This window comes from Rhinichthys klamathensis, unplaced genomic scaffold (genome assembly GCF_029890125.1).
Source record: "Rhinichthys klamathensis goyatoka isolate OS25496 unplaced genomic scaffold, OSU_Roscu_1.1 h1tg000271l_1, whole genome shotgun sequence".
NCBI classification, from domain to species: domain Eukaryota; kingdom Metazoa; phylum Chordata; class Actinopteri; order Cypriniformes; family Leuciscidae; genus Rhinichthys; species Rhinichthys klamathensis.
In genome coordinates, this window is record NW_026606791.1 from 1,286,239 (window position 1) to 1,305,834 (window position 19,596).

General features: G+C 37.5%; 1 protein-coding gene across 7 annotated transcripts in view; it reads left to right on the forward strand.

Moving 5' to 3' along the window:
• Positions 1-2,090: 2,090 nt before the first annotated feature.
• Positions 2,091-19,596, forward strand: part of col11a2 (collagen, type XI, alpha 2) — a 34,781-nt gene continuing 17,275 nt past the window's right edge. Inside the window, exons 1-8 of one of the 7 annotated variants that reach the window (XM_056268309.1) lie at positions 2,091-2,564; positions 8,754-8,915; positions 9,640-9,850; positions 10,062-10,224; positions 11,608-11,730; positions 14,916-15,803; positions 17,131-17,259; positions 18,830-19,051. In XM_056268309.1, the coding sequence (XP_056124284.1) occupies positions 2,483-2,564; positions 8,754-8,915; positions 9,640-9,850; positions 10,062-10,224; positions 11,608-11,730; positions 14,916-15,803; positions 17,131-17,259; positions 18,830-19,051 (1,980 nt within the window). In that variant the 5' untranslated portion in view covers positions 2,091-2,482. Of the gene's footprint in view, positions 2,565-8,753; positions 8,916-9,639; positions 9,851-10,061; positions 10,225-11,607; positions 11,731-12,598; positions 12,716-14,915; positions 15,804-17,130; positions 17,260-18,829; positions 19,052-19,596 lie in introns of all 7 variants that reach the window. The other 6 variants (XM_056268312.1, XM_056268310.1, XM_056268313.1 and 3 more) reach the window with 6 other exon arrangements.

Genomic DNA, 19,596 nt, shown 5'->3' on the forward strand with positions numbered 1-19,596 from the left:
TTCTATTTATTATTTGTTTTATTTTTGTTATTTATTGTATTTGTGTGTATATAAATTGATGCACCAAAAATGTATGCACCTCTTGATGGAAATAACAACATTTATTTCCATCAAGAGGTGCATACATTTTTGGTCAAGATCTTGTATTGACAATGCAAGAGTCCAGCACTCTGTAAAGTCTTCTCCAGCACATCCCAAAGACTTTTGATGGATTTAAGGTCTGGATTCAGAGGTGCAAATTCATGTCAAAATTATTCTTCATGCTCCCTGCCAACCATTCTTTCACAATTTGAGCCTGGTGAATCTACATATTGTCATCCTGGAATATGGCCATGATGTGTCTTCCATGGAAAAGCTACACACACACTCCATCAATTAGTGTTAAAAGAACTGTTGCAAAACATATAGCATGCTAACATAAAAATCACAGCAACGATGATCCAATCATAGACTCTTAAGTATTTTCCTATTTAAATCCAAACAACGATTTTTTTTTTTTTTTTTTTTTGGCTGGACAGTGCGTGTAATCTTCAGTAGTAAGTAGTAATCTTTTCTCACATTTTTAAAAATACCGTTATTCTTTCTCACATTCTCCTTAGGCCTCTCTGTGTCAATGGGAACACCACAGATGTAAAGCATATGATTATACTGTTTTATTATAGAAACGCTAGAGTGCACCAGCCAGACAAAAACGGCCTTACAAAAACACATGCCATGATTGTTTACGGATTGTCTCCCTTAGACCATAATGGGCCACAGGAAATAAGAAGCACTGATTTGAATCACTTTTTTTTTACACTGAAAATTAGAATATCCCTGCAGGGGAAAAGCTCTCGTCAGCTCTTAATAGTGTTGCTAGGAGTTTTAATATTCATAAAAGAACAAAGTGCAGGTCATATTGTGATTAGTGGCTGCTGACAGTATGGTATTTTATTACCAATCAATGGCAACCATTCAAAAAATGTTTTCTATCCATTTGAGGAACCTCAAACTCATATATATATATATATATATATATATATATATATATATATATATGGGTTGTTTCTTTAAAAGCAAAAGCGCTTATAAAAATCTTTGGACAGACCACAGGCGTAACCTAAATAAATAACTGGTTTTCCTTTTTTCTCCCTTAATTTGAAGAACTGCAGTTTACTGCATCTATAGGAGGCAGTAAGAGAGAAAACGGAGAAACATCAACATGAGTTTCTTGAGAGAGAGAGAGCATATGATTACACTCATTTCTTTCTGGCTCTTGTCACTAAAGTATAATCTTAAGGGTTAGCTACTTCTATTACTGTATATAGGCCTACTTTTATGAACTATTTAAAGCTAAATCAAAATACTATACTATAGTTACTATAAATTCTTGTAAATTGAGCCACCTTTGACACTGAGGCTGTGAAAAAGTGGAATGAATTTGAATAAAACAACTAATCAGAATGGGACAGTACGTCGGCAAAACAACTGTGATATCACTTTATTATAGATTTTCACATCATACATGTAGGCTATTACAAAAATCTGCTTTTTGTTCCACGTTGACGAGACGAACCAAATTGCGCGCCATAAATTACAAGTAGAAGGACTGAAAGGCATTCATAATTTGCATACAATAAACATTTTTTCAATAATTGCCTATGACTAACTGAAAAAAAAGTTTTGCTGACAGGGCTAAACGTTCATTTCGTTTCGTACCTGCGTGCGTGGTCATTTGACTAACCGACTAGCCATGAAAAGGGCAGGAAAGACAAAGGGTGTGTGACGTCACGAGCGGATAAGGATCTGATTGGCTGCCGAAATTCTTCATGCCTACGGACCCATCGGTTCTACATGGTTCAGCTGTCTAACAGAAATAAATAGAGAGAAATAAAATTACTGATCTACATGCCAATCGCTGGTACGTCAACATAAAACAACTCATTTGATGAATGCAGATATTTTGGGCCATATAGATCCTTGATGATTTCTTGAAATGCACGTCTGTCGACAAGTAGCCTAACGATCGTGTAGAAAGCCGCAGAAGCCCGTATGCATGACTTTCCCTCCCTCTCTTTTTACTCTCTACCCTCTCATTCACTCTCTCTCTCTCTCTCCACACACACACACACACGCTCCCTCGCATTTCGTGGGAGAAAGTAAGAAGAGGGAGAGAGAAAGAGAGAGATTGAGAGAGAGTGATTTGAAGTCTCTCTCTGCTCTCTCCGCTTTTCTGTTCACTCGGACTCAATGGGGCTCTAACATTAGGGGTTTCAAGCTGTAAAACTGCATATTTATTACCCGTTCCCTTCTTTATATTTAAGTTTTGTACATAACACAGATAACTTATTGAAGTACAAGGTGGGTGTGCGTCTCTTAAGGCGCACCAAGTTCCTTACAGGCTCCCTAAAAAAACAGTTACTGAGAGAGAAAGAACGAAAAGCTAATTTTGAAATTGTCCTGCCTTGTAGTCCAACCAAACCGGTCAAAAAACTTGGGAACTATGGATATTCGGAAGAAGCGGAGGCCGTGGTGCATGGAGACTTCGTTCGTGCTCCTCCTGTGCCTTACTCTGGCACAAGCAGGTGAGCGTTTTGCTTTTTGGGATGTTTATGGGATTTGACATGATTTATGTACACCTCAATACAGCATTTGGCGTTGATGCGCTTTTACGCACCATGTGCTAAACGGTGAGATTAGGTGACTAGCTGTTGATGCTTCTATGTTTTTATAAAGTATCTTTAGGTGGTTCAGTTCTCAGTTATGTTGTAGCCTACGTTTAATTTTGTTGATAGTCTAGCTATATCCTTGTGGATGTTGTTCACTTTTGGTGAGCTCACATTGGTAGGTTTCGTTGGTTCGTGTCCCTTCAGGTAACATCATTCGTTTATCTTGACAGAATTTGTCAAGAGCTGAAATATACACACAAGTATAGGCCCATGAGTTGCTCCAGGCCTCGTTGGCACACCTGTAGTGTGGCATCCCGGCGGGGGCAGAGGATAGGACGGTGCTTCACTGACAGGGTTTCACCTCTTGCTTCGAACTTCATTTCAGCGCGCAGCACCTTGAGGCGTCGTTTGTTGTTGTTTGTGCAAACAATGAATACATCGTGTAGCCTAATCGTAGTTACCCGTGAATGTCAAACGATATTTTTTTTATATATATATATTTTAATATATTATTATTATTATAATGATTAATAATAATAATTTTATTAGGCTAATTGCGGTCCCTTGGGATGCTCCTCGGCATTCAGAACATTTCTGAATGTATCAAATAGCCTATTTCTGAATAGTATATATTCTGAATATTCACTTTATTCTGTCTCTTTGGGGTCTCTTTAAAATAATTTCTCAAATCAAATATTTCAAGTTAATTGATTATTTTTATTAAGTGACCTCTTCAAGTTGTTCCAAGACGTTTGCGACGGTGTCCTAATATCCTGTCGAGTTTGTTAAACATTTTAGCTTAAATGTAGGCAACTATTTGACACCTGTTCCGCACTGTGTATGCTACTTTTATTTTATTTAATTATAAAAAGATCCCCCTTTTTATTTATTTATTTATTTATTTCATTTACAACACCCGACCAGATGCACATTAATAGATTAATATTCATTTTATACAAATAGCTTAGCTGTTAAACAATAATGAAAAACTGCGCTTCATAGTGTCAACCACTACTGGGTGAGTGGCGCTCGAGATCCTGCTGTTTCCAAAGACGTTTTTTGTACAGTAAGTAGCAGTAGACATAATCAGATATAATGTTTTTTTTAATACCGAAATGAGTACAGAGTTGATTCAGATTTAATGTGAGTATATTTGAATTACAAAAAAACGTCAATAACAAAACATTGAATGATATGGCGCGCGGGCACCTAACGTCCCTCAGGCATGGATGTAATTCCAGATTGCTGATTTGATCGCACTTTTTCTCCCCGTTTCTTCCCTTGTGTATTTGGAGGAAGTCTGAATATTTGTGCCTCGCATGAGTGGGTTATTATTCTGCCCTGTGGTTCAGAGAGATGTAGTGAATGAGTTAGTGTCTGGGTGTGTGAGCTCAGTGATATTTGTGTAAACGCACACATCTGTTACACCTGAAGAATTTTCCACAGTATGCCAGTTTTAGGCCAGTGAAAGTTGTACTGAATATAATATTCCTCAGTCTTCTGTTTCTGGTTGATGAATCAAATGTGATTTAAAAATTGCCTGTAAGAAACCAAGTGATGTTCAAAATGGTGAGCCCCAAAATAGTAAACCAAAGGCACTATTTAGGATTTACTTTTATGTCCAAGTCCATCTATTTCTGCTAGTGTCCTCAAGCGTTCAACATTGTTCCATAATGTTGAATTTTGGACAGCAGACAGACTTTTGAGAGCGCCGTGATTTTTAGGTGGGGAATATTTTTTTAACATGGATGTTCCTTCAACCTCATTTCAAAGGCAGCACTCTCAAAGAACAGTCTGTCTCGCTTCTGTTAACCAAAACACCCTCAACCAAATGCAGTGCTGAGGACTGAATGGAGCCACTGTGTGTGAAGGAAATATTCGTGTGTATATTCGTAGCACGTGAGAAAAGACTGTCCTCACGGGTGTGTCCGTCATTCCTGACAGTTTCGTGAAATGAACGTTACTTACAATCCTAATCTTCCCCCTCACTAACTTAACCTTGTCCTGAAGTAAATTTGGAATATGAAGGACAAAGTTTAATGTGTCCTCTTCAGAACCCTTATTAGATTTGTTGAATTTGTTATTTATGTATGGAAAGGGCACAAAAGGGTCACTGTTACCATTGTGCATACTTGGTATTAAACTAATAACTTGTCCTGTATTGTTTGTGCATGAATGATACCTCAAATGAATTGTGGTGAGCTGTGCTGTTAGGTGATCAGACTTATGCTTTTCACCCTGTACATTTATTTATTAATTATTATTTTCCCATAACCGACAAAAAAAAACTAACCCTAGTCATCTAGCTGTAAGATCCGTTCCACACTTTAACCACAACAAGGCCTCAGAAGCCTCACACTTCCACAAATGCTCTGTTGACAACAATACAGTTCCTCTGGTTAAAGAAGCGCCGCTTTGTGGTATGTTTCAAAGAGATAGTTAGTCATCATGTCTTCTAGGTTCAGTCCAAACAAGGGTTCTTTTTTGGCTCGTAGGAGGTCATAGAAAGTTGCCATTATGATTTGAGCGGCCATTAATACCTTAATTAGATCACATGATCGGCTTTGCAGACATGTTTCGTTGTATTATGCAGATAGTTATTCTGGTTTGAAAACATCCAATTAAAATGTATTTACCAGGATTATTGCAGCAGGTTTTATATCCTATCAAAATTTCTGTATTTCAAGGTTAGTTTAAAATGGTCTTTTTTGGAATGCAGACGACTCACCACAAGAGGGCCCAACACATGCTCAAGCTTTTAACTCAACAGCCCCACATCTAAAAGACTCACTGAGCACATAATAAGCACCCTCATCCTTTAGTCTGGCTTTTTTATTAAAGGGAATTTCAACTTTTCTATGTCTCACAGACAGTAGTTGCGCTTGATTTATGGTTGCATCAGTTTGAAGTTGATGAAAGTTGTCTGTTTTCACACTTGTGTGCTTAGTTAGGATCACAAAAGATTATAAAGATGACCAAACTAATTGTCAATAATGACTTTTTTAGACTAATTCAAAAAGTTTGCAAAACTTCGCTATAACCATATTACCTTAGTCTGAGTAATTCTTAGGATATTTCCTAGTAAAGTTTATTCATTTTCTCTGGGTAGTAAATGCATTGGTTTACAGTGAAGGGTGTATACAGTAGCTGTGGGAAGCTCAATCTTTTCTAGTTTACATGATGTTTAATATAGTGGCCGTGTGGTCAGTTTATCCATCCTGGCAGTGCCAAGCAGAGGCGTCCACACTGACTCATGAACCACACAGACTCAGACTTAGAATGTATAAGCAATTTATGGCCTTTGTTGAAGGCAGTTTATGTTCTAATGCAGTTCTTACCAGACTTCCAAGGGGCCCTCCATCTCTAGGGCATGAGAATAACATTTATCAAATTAAATAGCAAAGAATCTTTTGAAAATATGGCCATATGCATTTTTTTTTATTGAATTGAAATGCTTTCTACATACACCACAATTGAATAGACACATTATATAGTCAACAAAAATATAACGGCCTGTTGTTAAGAGGTTTCTTACTGTTTGTTTGTTCTCTAATCGTCTTAAAAATATCATATGGTTTATGCCATATAAAGCACTACATTTATCAGTAATTTGAGTTTCGATTTGAGCAGGCTAATGCACTTGTTTCAGGCTTTTTTTAAAACCTTTCATAAAGATCAAGAAAAATCAACCACAATAACACACTTGGCAATCTGTGATCATTAAATGCTCGTGTGATATATATGTCTCTGTAACCCCATATTATGCCAGGAGTTGGTAGGATGGCATAGTTGTCTGTGTATTATAAATAAATCATAAATATAGAGAGCCATGATCTAAATTATAACCTCTAGACAGGCCTGTACATGCACGCCTAACTATTGCGGTTGGCGGGAAGAGAAAACGAGACAGATTCAGACGACATGATGGATTAATCTTCATGTCTTTTGCATCTTTTGAAGGTGAATTTCTTTGCGGTTTGTTGTCACAGTTGTTGCAGTAGTTTGATACATTCAGAAGTGTCTCCTCCTTAAACCTTTCAAAAATGTTGAACCTTCTTCATCCTCCACTTCATTCTGTGCTGCTTTAAATTGTCCATCTCACTCAAAACAAGGGCATCTTTGTGCGACAGTAAAGGTGAGAGTTGAAAGGTCAAGGTGTCAGGTGGTATGTCTTGCTGGTATTTAGCACAGTTATTTGAAGCTAACAAGAAGGAGAGCCAGAAGACAGTACAGGGTCAAAAAAAAAAAAAAAGAGGAAGAGGACCCGATTCTTGGATCTTCTGGAATGTTCTCTCACATACATTGCATGGTCATGACAGAGCTCTGATGGAAGTTTGTTTAGAAATGTTTGGGTCACCTTGACTGGCACTGGGTTACCGTTTGGAATGTTTGTACTGGGTCTTGTTCATTGAAAGCCATTGTCTCCATGTGTGTGTTTGCAATCTGTGTGAGCATACAGTGTTTGTTTGTTTGTGAATGCTTTGCGAGAGTATCCAGTGACTCTTGGTTTCAGACATTCAAGGACACGTTTACAATCTACAAAGCACACTTCTAGCTAAGCTCTTCTGTTTGTGTTCTTATATCTATATTCAGTGCTGGGAGTTTGGTAGATGCAATAGAAAAAATAGTCTTTTGTAATAAATATATGGCTTAGTAGTAGTGATAATCAGCTGATATTTGGCTATTTTGAGATGATTTGGCCGCTCATTCCACCTGTGTCACTTTGAGAAAGGTTTGTGTAAGATAAATAATCATTCTGTTAAATTTAACGTAATAATGGTTCTTTATTGGCGTCATTGGGTCTATAAAGAACCATTCTGTTCCACAAAAGTTTCTTTATAGTGGAAAAGGTTTCTTTAGATTATTAATATGTTCAAAAAATGTTTTTTTTTAGAACGGTTCACAAAAATGTTTTTTTGGGAACCAAAAATGGTTCTTCTATGACCCCTATTTTGTAACCTTTATTTTTAAGAGTGTAATATCATATTTTAATATATTTTATCAATATATAATCCAAATTATTATTTTGGACCTATTGTAATTAAAGTACTTTTATGTCTTATTTAATTTATACTTGCACTTATTCCTGTATTTGGGAAATGTTTTTTGGGCTTCTCCCTCATTTAATCGGATTTAGCCAAGAAGGCCCAGTGGACATATAGTGCTGTGGTTCAGCTCTCAAACAGTGGCACACATTGTGTATGTTGTCTCTTCTGGAAACCGATACAGTGACCAGAGACTTTCTCTTACTTGTTCATCTTGTTCTCCCAGCATTTAAATAGGTTCACCTTTTGAGAATCAAGGAAGCATTGCATTTTAGTTAGAAGTCCCATAGGGCATTCCTGCACTCTTGAACCTCTTTCAGACTGTTTCCACAGTATTTAATTGAATAATCTCAACTACTTCTCTCTAGCCTATTTTCCTCTTCTGAATATCTGTCTTTGCATGGCTAACTGTGTACACACATTCTAATTAGTTTACATAAGTAGATTTTCAGTCTATAATATGAATATGCTAGTTGGTAAATATAAAATGACATAACTACCCATTGTGGTAACTACACACACCATATTTTGGTCAGTGTGGTTATAGGGACCAAAAATACTGGCAGAGCTTTAGAGGAAAGTACCAGCACTAAAATGAAAGGAAATAAAGGATTTGTCAAGAGCAAGATAGAGTGTATGGAGACAGAGCCAAACATGTTTAACCTCAAATACGTGTTGGAAAAGCATTAAGTCTTGTTAGAGAGTTTAACATAGTTTTAGACAGTTAATAATGTAGTACACATTGTGGTTCGAGCAGATGGCATCGGGATTCACATGAATCCCATATAGAGCAACAGAGCTGCCAAGAGCAATAGGAAGATGGAAACAGACATCAAATTTCAAAGCCTGTCTGTGTGGGGCATTTTGAAGGATTCAACATCTGTTTTGTACGCCACTTTCCAAATACATTATGGGAAATATTTTGAGCTGTGTATTTTTTGGAGAAACAAGCGCATGTCTAAATATAAAGTAGTATTATTTGCAAAGCTCAGACTAAAAGAATGTATGCTGTTGGTGTTCTCTTTGAATCTCGAATCTAAAAACTCTTTCACTCCTGCAGATCCAATCGATGTTTTGCGGGTGCTGCAGTTGCCCTCCCTCCCCGAAGGTGTGCAGAAGGTTCCGGGTTTCTGTACCTCCCGCCGGGCCGGCACACCTGATCATGCCTACCGCATCAATAAGAAAGCCCAGATCTCTGCCCCCACCAAACAACTATTCTCAGGTACATTTCTTTATGAATATCTCATAGTTTTAATACTGGGTTCATAGACACACAATTGTGTAAGGTAATGTTGTATCTATATAAAAAACAACAGGATCTTATAGTGATATGATATGTATCTGAAAGTGGTATTTCAGCATGTGTCTGGAATATGAAGGAATCCAAGAAAGACAAGGCTATGATTTGAGCGAAAGATTGCTCATAATTGAAAGGCTTGAAAGTGCTGAGACTTGTAAAAACTGAAGACTGCATACTTTTTAGATGTTTGTATATATAATTAGGAATTTCATATTTTGATTATTTAGAAAGAATATTTATATATTATATTATGTGGGAAATAATTTTTCAGCTGGGTATTTGGGTTGTAATTCATATTTTTTTAATTGTTTTGTGACAGATTTATTCTCAGACTGGTTTCAAGAGTTTTTATATGGATGTTGTTTTGTCATGCTTAGAAAGATTAGTGGGTCTGGGTGAAAATCATTTGGGACGCTAACATGCAATTACTCCTCTAAAGCAGGATGAGTGCTTTTCAGTGGCTAATGAGACGGTTGCATAGTTAACGCTAAATCTGAATGTTAGTGTCAATGAAATGAGTACAATTTATGCAAGTTGAGTCATGAATCATAGGTTTCACCCAGACTGCAAATGAATCTGTGCTTGAAATAAACTACTTTATTGTCTCAAATCGTCATGTATCAGACTTTTTTTTTCTTTCGTGTAGGACGTTTCCCAGAGAACTTCTCCATTATGACTCTGGTAAAGGCCAAGGCTGGTCTTCAGGCCTTCCTGCTGTCCATCTACAATGAGCAGGGTGTACAGCAGCTCGGTCTAGAGTTGGGACGCTCACCCATCTTCCTGTATGAGGACCAGAATCGCAAACCCGCCCCAGAGGACTACCCACTGTTCAAAGGGGTCAACCTGGCTGACGGCAAGTCAGTAACCAACCCCTGCTGAGCCCCATCAGCCCATCTGTGTCTATAGTTACAGATATCTTATAGATATTGTGCGACGTGTAAATGTTTCTTACAGTCTATATTTCTGCATGTGGCAAACCCACAAACTAATACAGCATCTCCTTTGTGACTGTCTGCCCAGTTCATTCTCATTAAAACCTTCAATATCTGATCTGATCTCATCCTATAGGTGGCACCGCATAGCCATTTCTGTGCAGAAGAAGAACATCACTCTGATCCTTGACTGCAAGAATCGTATAACCAAAGCTCTGCCGCGTAGCAACAACCCAGTCTTGGACACCAAGGGCATCACTGTCTTTGGAGCCCGTCTCCTGGATGAGGAGGTCTTCCAGGTCTGGTACACCTGTGCAATGAGTTATTAAGGACAATTAAGCCAATTTTTTATGCACGAAATGAACTACAATTTATAGTGATATTATAGGCAACTAAAGAATTGTTTAAAGTCACCATGAAATCAAATCAGACCGTATTTACTATTTTAATGCACATTCTGGGGCCAGTTACATAAACATAACTGCTGTGTCTTAAAAAGGAGTTTTGCCAACTAGCAATAAGTTAGGGCTAGGGGTGTAACGATACCCTCATGTCACGATTCGATACATATCACGATATTGAACTCACGATGCGATATTATTGCGATACTTCAAGACATATGGTAAAAGGTTAACAAAAAATGTACAGTTGATTAAAATGCTAAATTTGATATTACATTGTTGGTGTAAATGAATAGGCTTGGACTTGGTGCTGGAAACCCAAAGTACAGGACAATGGTGACACCAGAATAAAAATATTCATGATTCTGAAGCTGAAAATACAGAATTATTTTAGACAAATATGCTTGCACTCTGTCACTGACTAGATATTTAAAATAATGTTGGCCACTTTTTACTGGTAACATAAGCTATTTGACATTATCAGGACCCACAAATATTCCCAGATTGTATTATTATACATTATATTCAACATTATATTCAGTAGTTTAATGTAGTACTGACACTAAAACTCATTTTTTCTCATACAGTATTTTTTATTTTGGGTGAACTATACACAACACATATTGTCACTATCCATAATCCATATTGTTGCATTTTTTTGTATTGCGATATATTGTGACACGATATATTGATACACACCTAGTTAAGGCTAATCAGTCTTACTTTTTGGATTCAAATTAGACCAATGTACCTTTTGATGTAACTGACTTAAAATCTGTCTTGAAGAAAAAAAATGATGACTAACTTGTAAAACTAGTCTAAGCAGTTCCTGTCTTTTTTTCTTTATTTTTCTCTAAAATATGTCACATTATGGACATTAAATGGGTTGCAAATGTAATTTTATGTTGACTTTATACTTATATGACATATTCAGTGAATCACATGTTAAACAGTTCTGACATTTCTAAAACAAGTGGTTCACCAATCACAACACACAGGTCCAGCCGACCAATCAGAGCACATTGCTCTTTTCAGAAGGAGGGGCTTCATAGAGACAGGAACTAAACAGAGCGTTACTGACAGACTGGGAAGAGACGAGCTGCAACAAACCTATTATAGTAGACACCAAAAACAAAAAAGGGCATTATAGGTCCCCTTTAATTTCATACAATTATTGAATCTTGCACATATTAAATGCCATACTATCCCAGTAGGCCTGATTTTGACTCCAGGTTCCAGACAGCAAACTGACATCGCCTCTTTTTCTTTGCTTCTCTCCAGGGTGAGATCCAGCAACTGCTGATCGCATCCAACCCTCAGGCCGCCTTTGACTTCTGCGAGCACTACAGCCCTGACTGTGACTCCCCTCTGCCCAAAGTCCAGTCCCAGGACCCAAACACCTACGTGAGTACCACAGCACATTTTTAAAATGGGGTAAAGCGTCCTGATGTGAGATATATACAGATGGAGTTTCAGTAGTAGCAAGTCTTTGATGGTTAGTTTAAAGTATGTTAATGCAACTCTTGTCAATGCATCATATTTGTATAAGTCCCCAAATGTATGCTTAATGTTTTAGTTTTTTTCAAAAAAGCAACCAAATATTCAAGTCATTAATCATGCCGTTCAAAATCTGCACCTGTATTTGACAATGTAGCAAAAACTCACATCAGAATGCCAGCTAATTATTCATGTTCTGAAAATGATGCACACAAATCTAGATTGTTTATGTTTCATAGCACATTAGTATTATATTACACATACAGTATATAGAGCCCCTGATTTGAGTCAGATATCCACTGCCCTACAATGCATTTTCATACATCCACAGCTCTTCCACGTCATCAAAGGTGCTTTATTCTAATAACCATTTCACTCTAAATGCTGAAACTGCATACAATAGCTTTATTTCTTCTTACAGTATTCTCTTATGTTAGCTTTTCAGATGAATGCATTTTTTTTCGTTCATTGACGTTCTCATTGTGTTTTGCAGTAATTGCTACTCAAACCCATGAGTCTGATGAACAAATGATAAACCATCATGCTTTCATCCGGCCTTTGCTAAGACCCTCATTTCTAGTTCCTACATCTTACTTTACTCATCCATTACTTTTATCTCCTCTCATATTATTCTCTCATTTGTTTTCTTTCCAAAGTCTTCTTTGTTCACTCTTGTCATTTGCTTCATTCTCTTACTGTCACTCACATGCCCTCTCTCTCCTTCCCTGCATTCCTCTGGCTTCACTCCTCGTCTCTCTCCCCCCATGTCTCTCAGTACTTTGATGAAGAGCGGGATGATTATGAATACCCCTATTATTATGAAGGAACTACGAGTGTCCCTCCCTCCCAATCCGCCCCTCCCTCCGTCACAGCCGGGACCCTCACCGAACAGGTAAAGAGGGAGCGTGAAAATGGAGTGAATCAGAAAAGAGAGGAAGAGATGGCATGAATTATGAAAAAAAAAAACAGATTTGCATTTTCTAAAGGAAATATCTTTCAGTAGTCTTAAAGTTTCAGGTATAGTGCAAAAAATATTTTTGTCTTGTTTTACATTAAAAATATCTAAACATCCCTGTAACAAAATAAATCTATTTGATTAGGTTTATACTTAAACCAAGAGTTTTTTTTTGTAGATGTTTGTACATGATGATTAAGAAAACTGATTAGTAACATAAGAACAAAAAGACAAATCAGAATTAAGTATGCAGATACATGTAAGAAAGAACACCAATCAGAAGTCAAATATTCCAACAACACCAGTGCTGTTGTTTACATCGGTCATTCAATGTCAAATATTTCCATATTTACATCTCAAATGTCTAATCTACAAGTTTAAACTTTACAAAAACAAATAGATGTGATGACACAAATGAACACAGAAAGTGTAATGTTAAACTTACCCGTCTCTTTCAATTGAATAAATTCATCCTCTCCTTTCTGTTCACTCCTGTTTTGCATCGTCATGTGTGATGTCCCACCTCTTTCCGAACGCCACCTCGTTTCACCTCCCCCCTCACCTATAACACTATATTGATGTTGCTTGTGTCACCTACATGTTGTCCGTTGTCATATATTTGTACCTGTATAGTGTCAAAATGTTTGTGTTGGTCAGTACATGATTGTGTGTATGTGGATTTTAAAGGGGCACTGGACACACACACACACACACACACACACACACAAACTATATCACGCACGGATCATGGCCCCACTGTGTTAAACCAACAGCTGTAGAGAAAGAGGTAGAAACACTGATTTACTAAACAGAGAGTAAAGTGTTCATACATCCATGTATGTTATATCTCAAATAAATTTTATATTTAGGAAATCTAGTGACTTAGTAATTTAATATTTACATTTTAAACTGGACTGAACTGAACTGATATACATTTTTTTAGATTTGCATTAGCTAGTTTAATTCTAATTTACCTTACTTTTTTCAGTGACAATTTTTAATGTTATTTTAATGTAATTTTACGATTAAAGTCCATATGCTGGTTCAGTAATTTTTTATAGTCATTTAACCAATCTGATTTCAGTATATGACCAAATTCCATGTGCATGTCAATGAGGTTATTGTAACTTATTGATTTTCATTCTTCATAGTTGCATGGCATTACTCTTCCTAAAATCTGATTTTATTCTTACATGTATTTGCATGTTTTCACATTTCACTTGTTGTGTGAGTTCTCTTGTGTCTTGTGTCACTCTGATTTGTTATTATGAACAACGAACGTCTGTGTCTATGTGTTTATTCATATCCATCTCTTCACTTCTTAGGTTTACTTTCACTTTGCCCAACATTGTCCTCTCACTTATTTTAGTGCTGTTTTGCTTGCCCTGTAGACAGTCTTTGTATTTCACTGTGAGTAAAGATAACTTCGACTAGCTCAGTATGTGTATATGTAGATAAGTCTTCAATTAATATGCCTGTTTTATTCTCTGCAGTTTGTGCTTCTGCTTGTCATCTTATTCTGGGTAGTCTACGCCATTCATTCCTTTCACATTGATTAGTATTAAAATTTTGATGTTCTATGTCTAAAACAGTTTTCTTTAATGATTCGATACATGCTGGCAACGGGATTATGAATGGTGTAATATGACTATCTCACTTCCTGTCACTCTTTCTGTGCAGTTGAGCAGCACAGTGTACCAGCCATGCATCAGTTTGATCAACAGATGCTATTTGAGCATACTTTCCCCCAGTGCCTCACAGCGTTACGTCCCCATGCGCACAACATGCTGCTTTTTTAATGTGGAGATTGGCATTATTGGAGAAAACAGTATCACATTTATCTTTCTTTAGGTACGATTGAAGTTCACTAAACTCATTATATAACTATGACAAATAAATCGGATTGAACATTATACTGTATCCAGTAATGCCAGTGAAATCTCAGTCAGTCATTCAAGCGCCAGCGATCTTAAATTCATTGTGTTGTCTCTCTCTTTTTCTGTCCATCCCCACTACTTTCAATCCCCCCCATCCCTGATGTCTTCCACTCTCTATCTCTTTCTCATTCCCTCCCTTTTCATGAACGCTGACCCGACACTTTTTAATTCAATAAATAAAAACGTTATTTATCAAATAGGAGGGCAAGGCGAACAACGGCAAAGCCGATAAGCAAAAAAATGCCCCAGCCAAAGCCGCTGCTGGTGCAAAATCAGAAAAACCTGCTCCAGCTAAACCAGCTAAAGCCAAACCAACTCCATCAGTCAAAACTGGAAAGAGCAAACCTACTGCAGCGCAATTATTGATTTCAAAGATAAAACCTACTTTGGCTTCTAAACTAGCAGCCAAACCAAAAGCAACTCCGGCCCCAAAGAATGACAACAAAAAAAAGGCTAATGACAATGGAAAGGCGGTTGAGGAGAAAAAAAATAACGGTCAGGCTAAAGTAAATGGTAATGGCAACGGCAAAAGCAATGGGAATGGGAAAGATGCAAATGGTAAGGCTAAGGCTGGCAGCAATGGTAAAGTCAATAACAATGGCAATGGGAAGGCAGCTGTGGAGAAAAAAGCAAACGGAGAAGCTAAAACTAATGGCAATGGTGCAAAAACAGTGAAGGCTGAAAAGGCAGCAGTGACCAAAGTAACAATAACCAAGGAGTCAGAGACAACTGCAACGAAATTGGGAAAAACTAAACCGCCCGCCAAACCACAACCAACCAAAGACAAGACAGACAAAACAAAAGCCAATGCACCACCCGTGAAGTCTAAACCAACCAAAACTGTGGTAGAGAAGGTTCAGACCAAAGTCACTAAAACTGCCAAAGTAGCAGCCGTCACTCAAAAACCTGTTGTTTTCAAACCCACCCCTGCGCCTTTGCCTCTCCCTTCAAAACCTAAGGTCTTGGATGTCAATAACGTCAAATCAAAGTCCAAAAATTTCCCACCCTTCGACAAGGCTGCTGTGCGTGGCACGACCATCTCTTCTCCAGAAATCCCCAAGAAGAAACCCACCAATGGTTATCAACAGGTACAAAATCAAGAGCCCGTGTTGGCCGTCCAGAGCTGTATTTCCAACCTCGTCATCTTGGTTCAGGACTGTATTCTTATCTCAGAGTAAAGGTTGATCTGGGATTTGTCTTCATTGAAAATGTTGAAAGATAACAGATACAACACATACTCTGAGGTGCTTTTTGAATACGATCCTACATCGTACCTTTCAGGTTTTGCATACTTTTCAGGATTAATGTTAAAACAGAATTTAAAAAAATTGATCTTCAATTGATTTTTCCATTATACTTTCCATCATGTTAATCAAAATTCAGAAAACAGTGTGTACAACCATAAAGGTATCATGACATTGACCAGCTGCGAGGTTGGAGACATACAGACTCGCTGGATCTCCTCCACCCTTTCATATATCAAATGATCCGAGTGATCATTAGAAGGATATGATAAGCGGTATAGACTGTGTCATCACCGCATGGCTATTTGTACAGTCTTTTGTTTCTCTTCCATTTTATTTCCTGTCACTCCAAATCTACACTGTCTAACTGGTTAGTTTGTAGAAAGTAGTTTACCAGGTAATGCCGATTAGAGCATGTGATCAGTTGAGAAACATAGTCATAAGATCCCACAGTTTAATGAGTCATTGGTAGAGCTCAATGTTACACATGACACAACGAGTCTCTTTCTCCATCTCACTTTCTGATTTCAGCCTGTTTCTCCTTTATGTGTTGTTTATTAAATGCTGTCCTGTGAATGAAATATGAGAGAAGCAGTTTCACAAAAAATATACTACTCAAAATATTGACTCTGTGATGCTGCACTCCATGATTATCAATTCTTTCTGTCTTTGTTGAAGATCTGTCCCATGAAATTGAGGACAAATGCCCAAAAGTTGTTTATTGATGGTGTCTGTTGTGTTTCAATGGTCCACAGTGACCATTGCCACTAACGTCACACCTGTAAAGTCAAGTTCTGACCCAACTTGACTATATATTTTTTGCTTGACATGGCAATGTGGCTTTATAAAGCAAATTAGGTTAAAAGGAAAATCTGTCTGGGACAGCAAATCTTGTTGATTAAAATAAGTCTTTCACGACGCAAAGGTTTATTCCAAGATTTTTGATTCCAGCTGCAAAAAGTTTCCGATTCTGATTTGACTATGACACGAGAACAATGGCTTTTTGCCAGAAGACGTGTCGTCTTCTATCAGCAAAGGCACATTGATCTCTTCTTTCTGCATGTAACAAGTTCATCAGACCTGAGCTTGTTTTTATACTAATCAATCTCTCTCCTTCAAATCTGCTTACCTCCACCCCGACCCCACCCACCTCTTGGCCTCCTCCAATCAGGACGTAGATCCTGCTTACTCAGAGGCTGACCACACCCCCACAGAGACCGATTATTATTACACAGTAGAAGAAGAGGCGTCCCCACAGCCAGAAAGTGATCCGAATGGATATGAAGAAACCATTAACCAGGTAACCCACACCCATAGATAGCTGAGAGACATGGAGCAGTCAACAATCTCTATCAGAGTCTCTCAATTGCTTTAAATCATTACACTGGAGGTGAGACCAGCCTGTGTTTATTTTACCTTAACAAATTAACAATTCTGCAGCCACGTGTGCCATGATAAGTGCTGTACTTAACCGCAAAATGAATGCATAGCATCCATTTTATCAAATATTCTTTTGTGATTCTTATTTCACTTGCTTTAAGATTTTATCCTTGTTCTTATATCAAAGCCAGATGTGACATCATCTTGACATAAGAAGGAAAATCTTGAGAAACAGAGATCACAAAAGAAACGGTGCAAATATGGAATGAATACCATGCATTCGTTGCTGGACAGCTTCTTTTAAGAGTGAGATATGTTTGGGAGTCAGTCACTATTAATCAGTAAGGTCAGAGAAACTGATTGACTTTATATACAGCCTTTTTTTTGTGAGCGAACAATGAATTAGTGGGTTAGTTAGACCTAACTAAATACTTTTTCGTCTAGAGTGGGACTTTTTGGTCAGGTTTGTATTTAAGTTGTTTAGTAATAGTTTGGGAATGGACAATCTACATGGCCAGAAAGTTAAATGAAATAGTCAACAAAATAATGGTAAGAGACTAGTAGGAAGTAGTGCTTTAGTTTTTGCCTCAAAGTAAGTGTGTTTCCATAGGCCTGAGTGATTCTGTAGTCAGTAAATCAATAGATTAGTTTGAAAACAACAATATTGGACAAATACACCTCAAAAAAAGACTTTAATTTCATATTGAGGCACAACGCTCAAAATTATGGTCTCACATTTTGCTTAGTCAAAGTCATGATGTTGGAGAAGAAATGGACAAGTTCTTTCAAAAGGCCCATTCACATCAAGATGGATCACCACAACAATAAGGTTTTAATAATCATTCAAACAACAATAGGGAAATCCACATCACAGCTAAAATGATAACGACAAAGAGAAACGATACCTTTGGAATCACTTTTAGAATGATTTTTTCCAGGTGATGAATGATAAAAACATTGTCAATCAACAACATAGCCAATCAGAATCCATCCGACTTCAAATAGCTTGAGCATTTAAAGTGTCAGTGCGTGATTTTAATAAAAGGATTGTTATCGTCTGTTGGTGTGAATTAGTTATCTTTATAGGTATTGTTTTTGGTGTGAACGGGCCTTTAGACTGAACAATAAAGCGGTAAAAGAGACCAATTTTTTTTGTTAAATTAGACATGAAGAAGTTTTGGTGAGATCAATTTCTGTGCTATGAGTGTGTGTGTGTGTGTGTGTGTGTGTGTGTGTGTGTGTGTGTGTGTGTGTGTGTGTGTGTGTGTGTGTGTGTGTGTGTGAGAACCTGTGCCCATATCTGTGTTCCTCTCTCATGATCTGTTTGACAGGTAAGATCTATTATTCTGATTATTCTTTGCCCTCTCATTCCCATTTTTCCTCTCTACTTTCCTATCTTCTCTCCATTCCTACCCCATCACACCATATAATCTTCCATCCTCCAAACCATCCACCCCACCCCTACCTCTGCTCCCAATGGTACGGCCCAGGTGGACGAGACTGTCGCTGTGGAGGAAATAGATACGACCAAGATAGGTGGTGAAGGGGTGTCTCAAACGCCAGACGAGCCCTTCGCTGAGGAGTACATAACAAGCGACTTTGGAATGAAGGAGTATGACTATTCCTACAAAGACTACAGTGAGCCCATCTCCGAAAGCAAGACGGAAGATACCCTAGGCCCTGCCCTGTCCGCTGTGACAGATGAGGGAGGTGTAAGTTATCTTGTGCTTTCCTGCAAATTCCCTTTAAAGCTTTGATAAAAGCTTAAATTGAATTTGCTATGGCTTTAAGTCTTGCAGAGGCATCAAGCAGAAGCAGACAGTTGTTAAGACCAGCTAAGCACTGGTGCTGGTTTAAGTTCTGTGGCCAGTTGCATAAACTTAGTCACTATATTAAGACTGTGTCTTAAAAACTAGTTTGACCATTTTATGCAACTGACTTTAAAAAGTGAGGACCAGTTGTGAAGAAAAAAACTGAGATGACTAACCTTTAAGACTAGGTGTTTTATGCAACCAGCCCTGGGTCTAGGACTTAAGATCTGTTCCAAAACCTATGCCTTGGCAGAAATTGTATCTTGTATTTTTTGTATTTTTTTTAAAGAATCTTTTCTTTGGGACATCTAAGCTGGCAAATGTTTTGAGATATTAAGAAATATGGATTTTTAAATATTTGTACATTTGATTAAATACTGATAATGATAAAATTAGTTTGTAATAATCTAATTAAATATCTTAATGAATAATCTAAGTAATATTGA